Raw genomic sequence first — 7,500 nt, 5'->3', positions numbered from 1 at the left:
CAGAGGAGACCTTGCACCGATGCTTACTCATTTTTATTCATTTATTTATTTGTGTGTGTATATATATATATATATATATATATATATATATATATATATATATATATATGTGTGTGTGTGTGTGTGTGTGTGTGTGTGTGTGTGTGTGTGTGCCTGTTCAGATTCAATACACACAGGACACTAAAGCCACAATCGTTCAGTCGAAAATCCAGACTGTGTGAACGTCCCCTCTGTACTGGAGACCACCACAATGTTCTTCAAACGACAAACCCCACCTGAATCTGCTAGCAACAAACACATTGACAGCACCTCACCTCAAACATGGATGACAACTGAAGACACCATGAGAACAGGGCATCAAAGGCCACAGAATACGAGACTTTTTAAAATTTTTTTATCTACATTGAAGAAGACTGATGATCAGGAAGATGACGATGCTGTTATGGAAACCTGCTTAAGTTTGGGACCAATATGTCACAGCTGAACTTTCACGCTTCCACTTTGGTTTCTTGATTGAATGGGTGGTTCGTTTGCCAGTGTCTGTATCCTGGCTGAGATGTATTAGCTTGTATGCAAGGTTGCTGTTATCATGCACATCTTCTCGGTCTTCCGTTCTGGTTTAATCCTCCTCCTCCTCCTCCTCCTCATTATGCCATAACCATCACTGCCACCGATATCAGGATAGCTTAAGAAACTTGTCGCTTTTCCTCCCTTCTCGATTCATAACACGGATTTAAAAAAAGAATAAACCCCTGAAAACGGAGTATGGTTGCCTACATGGCAGGGAAAAAACGGTTAATACACGTTAAAACCCACTTGTGTACATTCGAGTGAACGTGGGAGCTGCAGCCCACGAACGCAGAAGAAAAAAAAAAAAAAGAATATACGTCCATGCAAACACACACTCATACTTTCTCCCCTTCTCAAACAGATGTTTCACTGTTGTGGATGAGGTAGCACATGGTGGTTTAAAAGAAAACTATGTGTAGAATAATGTTTGTAGATAGTTGAATATTTAGCATTGTTTATAGATAACTATGGCTCTTTATATGTGTTCTATATATGCATCAAATAATACTAAAACAACTTATAACACATACAGAAAGACATACACAGATAAATACATACTCAACACTCACACACAGTTTGTGTTAAAAATCACTTCGAGAGAACTGGGTGTAGAACAAGTGTGTGATCATCACCGATTTGTTTTACTCCATTTCCTACTTCTTTGGTTACCTTTTATACACTAGTCTAAACCCCTTGTATGTGTGAAGACAAAGACATACAAGAGTACAGTCGACGCAGTTTCCTCCAAAAAACAAACAAACAAAAAAAACAAAAAAAAAAACAACCCAAAAAACCAGCAAAAAACGGAGAATCAACCTTGCTGGGTGTGAACCCCTCCTCAGCGATCGTTCTAACTCTCAGCTGATCCTGAACGGTTCGTCTTCATACAATGCCATCTAATCAAACCACCAACACCATAATTTCAAGGTGAACACTCCCCCCCCCCCCCCCCTCCATCACATTCTGCATGGTTTATTCACTTCATTTCTTAACATTTCCCGTTTGTTATAAATGCATTATCACACATTGGGTCTCTATTAATTCAGAACAATTTATATTAAAAAAAAAAATATTCATAGTTTGATAATTGTTTAACCAATCGGGAAAAAAAAATTATTCGATCATTTTGTACGACAAACTGATTCAAAATTGACTCACCTTCTTTCTCTCTCTGTGTCTAACTTAGTGGATGAACACAAAGTTTATATGTCACCCCACAAGAATGGCTCCAAATCAATACTGAAACTGACATATAAACTACAGCATGTACATCATGCACACATATATAAGACTTGACAAAAGACAACACAACACCAACACGTTCCAAGCAATGAGACAATACAACAACACACAATATAGTAAAAAAAAAAAACAAACAAACAAAAACAAACAAACAAACAAACAAAAAAACAACAACAACAAAACACCCACCTGATATTGTCCTAAAATGATGTGACACTTTGTTATCGCAGGATATCAAAAATGAATTAGAAAATAATATTAACAAGACTGGGAAGAGGGAGGAAGAACATGCTCATAATTTTGTGGTTATCACACAGTTATACTCTGTTTTTTTTCAGCATGGACAGTATTGTCACATCCTATTCTCTCAAAGTGATTATTAGCATAAACTGTTCATATATACTGGCGTGTGTGTGTGTGTGTGTGTGTGTGTGTGTGTGTGTGTGTGTTAGTCGTTTAAGTATCATTTCATGTCATTTGATGTATGGGTATTACACACAGGAAGAGCGTTTGGTATCTATGAACAATACTACACGTATGACTAACTAAAAACGTTTTTCCGTACATTGTCTCCTTTTGCGTTTTATTCCAAAGCACCATGTGCCTCCCCAGTCTGCGACAGTTTAATATATATATTTGAGAGGGGCACAGAGAGAGAGAGAGAGAGATGGGAGGGGGGGGGGCAGACATTCAAACAGATATGCAGGCAGACAGAGGGAGACAGAGATAGCAAAAGAGATACAGAGAGACAGTCAGGAAAACAGACAGACAGACAGACACATACAGACACACACACACACACAAACACACACACCGAGTGAAGGGGGGTAATTCTGAACCAGTTTGTTGTGCAGCATAATTATATAATTATTGTTTTTGTTTCAGCTGTTTAGAGTGATAACCTGGGAATTAACGAAAACATTTTACTGAATAGATACGGGCTTGTTGTATGAGAATAAAATTGTACAACATTGGATATGCAAAGAAATGAAGTAAATAAACAATGCAGAATTCGATTAGTGTACATCTTGAAATTTTGCTGTTGATTGTTTGGTTAGATAGCGTCGTACGAGGAAAGTTTGTCAAAATTCATTAAAAATTAGCACGATTATTGAGGGGACTACTTCTAAACTATCCTAATACTTGCTTTTTTGAGGAAAGTATGTTGATTGTCTTTCTGTATGTTCATAACATTAACGCATTCAAATAAATTAGGACAATGAAGAAGAGAATTGAACGGTGATCGACAGCCTGTATGATGCTGGAACGGGTGGTTAGAAAGAAGAAGTTGGTAAGAAAGTGAGAGATAAAAGAGGAAAAAGTATAGAGGATGAGGGTCATTAGAAGGCAAGAGATAATAGAAAACAATAATATGAATAAGCGAAGAGAGGGGCGCAGAAACGAGTTGTAATGGGGAGCTTACATGGTGACGATGAAGTAGGGAGGAAGCTAACAAAGTTTTGGGGTAGTATATTAGTGACGGTGTATGAGATAGGATAGTAGGAAGTAAGGACGAGTGGAGAGTAGAGTGGGTAGATTTGGGTTTTTCTGGTCTTCTTTAAATGGAAAATCTTAGCATCACAATATGCGATGCCACAATCTGCATCCCCATTTCTCAATCCTAGGCCTGACTAAGCGCGTTGGGTTACGCTGCTGGTCAGGCATCTGCTTGGCAGATGTGGTGTAGCGTATATGGGTTTGTCCGAACGCAGTGACGCCTCCTTGAGCTACTGATACTGATACAATCCTAGCTGCTGCCTCATTTTCTTTGCGTGTACCTGTTTTCACTGTCAGTCGTTGTCTGTCTTATTCTCTCTTTGTGGTGTGTGTCTCCCTTCTTGTCTCTATCCCTGTTACTCTGTCTGTCCCATAAACTCATTTTGTCTGTCTCAGTTTTAGTCTCCCTCTCTCGCTTTGACTCTCTCTGACTCTGTCTTCAACTGCAAGTGTCAGCAGACAATGTAAGCCTGGGTCAGAATAAGAATGGAGGATGATAAATGAAGTCTGACACCTAATTAAGGTCGGCGCCCACTTTCGGCCTATCAGGAAGCTGAATTATCTGGCTGATGGGTCTTAATTAGTGGCTTCTCTCACTCTCTCTCTCTTTCTATCTCTGTCTCTCCGTCTCTGTCTTTCTCTCCCCATTCCTTTTATCTCTCTCTTTGCTTTTTTAGCTTGTCTCTTTCGTTCAGCACAGCCAGAAATCGGATTAACGATGCGATTGTTTTTTGTTTTTTTTATGTGTCATTACAGATGCATGCGAAAGGTCTTACCGATCTATTTTACACACACACGCATACAGACACACACACACACACACGTGTGTGTGTGTGTGTGTGTGTGTGTGTGTGTGTGTAGATGCGTCTGCAATCTTGGCAACTCACATTCACAATAAATATCACACACACGCGCGGGAGCACGCACGAACGCACACACGAACACACACACACACACACACACACACGCACACATGCATAAACACCCCTACTCCCACATCGACCGCACGCACGCACGAACGCACACACATGAACACACACACACACACACACACACACACACACACACACACACACACACACACACACACACACACACATATGCATACATAAACACCCCTTCTCCCCCATCGACCGACACAAAATCAAATACCAATGCTAACACTGATGCTACTACAAACTTACTTGGGTTGGCTTGGATTGGAATTCAGGTACCTGGCCATCTGCCACGTGCTGAAGGTCCGCATGACGATGAGCATGGCCCGCCTGATCCTCGGGGTGGTCTGGCTGGTGGCCGCCACCATCATGGTGCCCTGGGCAGTGTTCTACCAGCAGCAGACCTTCAGTCTTCCGCACCAGGACATCCCCATCTGTGTGCAGGTGGTGTGTGTGTGTGTGTGTGTGTGTGTGTGTGTGTGTGTGTGTGTGTGTGTGTGTGTGTGTGTGTGTGTGTGTGTGCATTCCCGTTTGCCACATAATTAAATCATATTACAACCAATAACAACAAAACACAAAACGTTGCCCTAAAAGCAAAGCGAGAGAGATATTTTGTAAGCTTGAAAACGTCCACCATATTAACTAACCTGCATTGCCTCTTATACTGCTAACTATGTTTTCCCCAAAATGATATATTATGTACAGTCTAAGAACCAGTAATTTACTTATCATTCTTTGTGCTTCTTTAGGAAGAAGAATATGTGATCGTTTAAGGGTACTGTGAGCAAAGATTATATGTTAAAAAGTGTTGTATAGTGAAAGAACAGAATCTAAAAAAAAACAAAAAAAACAAAAAAAAACAAACGATGTTCACTAAACCAGCACACTGACACACTGTGGCTGTGGGCAGGCGTGGCCCAACTCCAGGCAGGCCGGGGAGTTCTTCCTGGGGGCCATCTTCCTCTTCTGCTACGCCCTGCCGCTGTCCTTCATCGTCTGCTGCTACTTTCTCATCGGCTGGCGGGTCTGGAACCGGGACGCCCCGGGGATCACCACGGAGCGCGGGGTCATCCAGAAGTCCAAGATCCGCGTGGTCAAGATGCTGGCCGTGGTGGTGCTGCTCTTCGCGCTCAGCTGGCTGCCGCTCTACGTCGTCAACCTCATCGTCTACTTCTTCAACCCTGGGGACCAGAGCCCCGAGATCCAGATCATCCACGACTCGGTCATCCCCGTGGCGCAGTGGCTGGGGACGTCCAACAGCTGCATGAACCCGCTGGTCTACTGCCTCTTCAGCAAGCGGATCCGGGAGAGGATCCGGCTGATGGTCACCTGCTCCTCTAGCCGCAGCGAGGCCCGCCGGGCCTTCCTGAGGTACTCCAGCACGCGCCACATGACGGTGGACTACTGTAACGGGCAGGTCAAGCTGGCCTTCCGGACCAACGTGTCGCCCAACAGGAGGGCCTTGCTGACGCCTGCTCACAGCTGTGGTGGTAGCGGCGGCGGCAAGGCGGCGGCAGTCCTGCCCCCCTCAGCCTTAGCCTTAGCCTCGACTTCCGGCGGGGATCCCCATGTGGAGGGCGTGGCGGCGCTCTCTTCTGACGCCTGCATCACCATCACGTGACCACGGCGTTTCCACACGTGGGACCACTCGGACTCTGTCAATACATGTGCTGTTGATGAACAGAGTCGCTGAATATGACATCGCATATAGATGTGCTGTTGATTGCACCAACGGTGATGCGTCTAAACAGTCGCTGAATATGACATCACATAGAGATGTGCTATTGCATCAAAAGCTATAAACAAAGTCGCTGGATTTGACATGACATAACACATAGATGTGCTTTTGATTGCACCAAAGGCGATGGATATGACATCACAGATAGATGTGCTGTTGATTGCACCAAAGGCGATGGATATGACATCACAGATAGATGTGCTGTTGATTGCATCAAAGGTGGTGGACAGAATCGCTAGATATGCCGTCACAAATAGATGTGCTATTGCATCAAGAGCAATGAACAGGGTCGCTGGATTCGACATCACGGATAGATGTGCTATTGCATTAATAGCGAATGGAGTCGCTAGATATTACATGGCGTATAGATGTGCTGTAGTATATAAAAAAAAAACCCAAAACCAAAACAAAACAAAAACAAAACAAACGATGAACAGGGTTGCTGGAAAAGACAACGCATCAAAAACGAGGGAAAAAACAACAACAACACACACACTAAAACAACAACTACAACACGATATCACACCAAAGATATCTGAACATATTAGCGGATTAAGACATCACATCCACAACAAAAAGAAAAAAACACACACAAAAACACCCACATCAAACCAGATACGATAATTTCATCCAAGAAGAAAGTGAATAGGGACGATGAACTACTAAACCACTGACACATATCAAACTGAATGATCATAGCACTAACATATGAAAAGAAGAAGAAGAAGAAAAAACAACAACAACAAAACCCCACAAAGAAACAATGCTTGGATATGTATGATACTGACGATACGTTTCCTATCATTGCCCACTTGCCAACGTTTTTTTTTTCTCCGGAAGTGGACAATATAAAGCCTATCACAGAATGATGGAGTGACTATTGCTTAAAAAAAAGAAAAGAAATGCAGTGCCGACATAAAAGGAGATCACATGATAATCTATGCTGCAAGTCCATGTTAATTTCGTTGCAGTGTCACAGGCTCTCGTCAGCAGGATTATACTCGAAGAACAAAGCACGTATACCTATACTGCGAGGGGAGCGAGCATTTCCTTTTTATGGTTGAAAAACAGGATTTCGTAAACAGACAGACTTGACACACTTCACAGATTTACGTACACAGGCCAATACAGTGAGCGAGAGAAAAATAATTCTTAGGGGAGACATATAGTAACAGTGAGGGGGACACACACACACACACACACACACACACACACAGAGAGAGAGAGAGAGAGAGAGAGAGAGAGAGACAGATAGACAAACAGAGAGAAAGAGAAAGAGAGAGTGAGAGAGCAGAGAGAGACAGAGATAAATCATAGAGAAAGAGACAGACAAGCAGGCACACACACACACACACACACACACACACACACACACACACACACACTCATAAACACGCAGACACAGACACACAGACCGATACATGCACGCACACACACAAACACAGACAGATACAGACTGACAGAGAGAGACAGAGAGGGAGGGAGAGACAGAGAGAAAGAAAGACAGACAGACAGACA

General features: G+C 42.8%; 1 protein-coding gene across 1 annotated transcript in view; it reads left to right on the top strand.

Moving 5' to 3' along the window:
• The window catches only part of LOC143289097 (neuropeptide FF receptor 2-like), a 56,283-nt gene extending 50,418 nt beyond the window's left edge, over nucleotides 1–5,865 (top strand). Inside the window, exons 3-4 of the mRNA XM_076597986.1 lie at nucleotides 4,520–4,688; nucleotides 5,155–5,865. Coding sequence (XP_076454101.1) covers nucleotides 4,520–4,688; nucleotides 5,155–5,865 — 880 coding nt within the window. The remainder of the gene's footprint in view (nucleotides 1–4,519; nucleotides 4,689–5,154) is intronic.
• Nucleotides 5,866–7,500: the final 1,635 nt, after the last annotated feature.

This window comes from Babylonia areolata, chromosome 1 (genome assembly GCF_041734735.1).
Source record: "Babylonia areolata isolate BAREFJ2019XMU chromosome 1, ASM4173473v1, whole genome shotgun sequence".
NCBI classification, from domain to species: Eukaryota; Metazoa; Mollusca; class Gastropoda; order Neogastropoda; family Buccinidae; genus Babylonia; species Babylonia areolata.
This window is presented reverse-complemented; position numbering and strand designations above follow the sequence as displayed.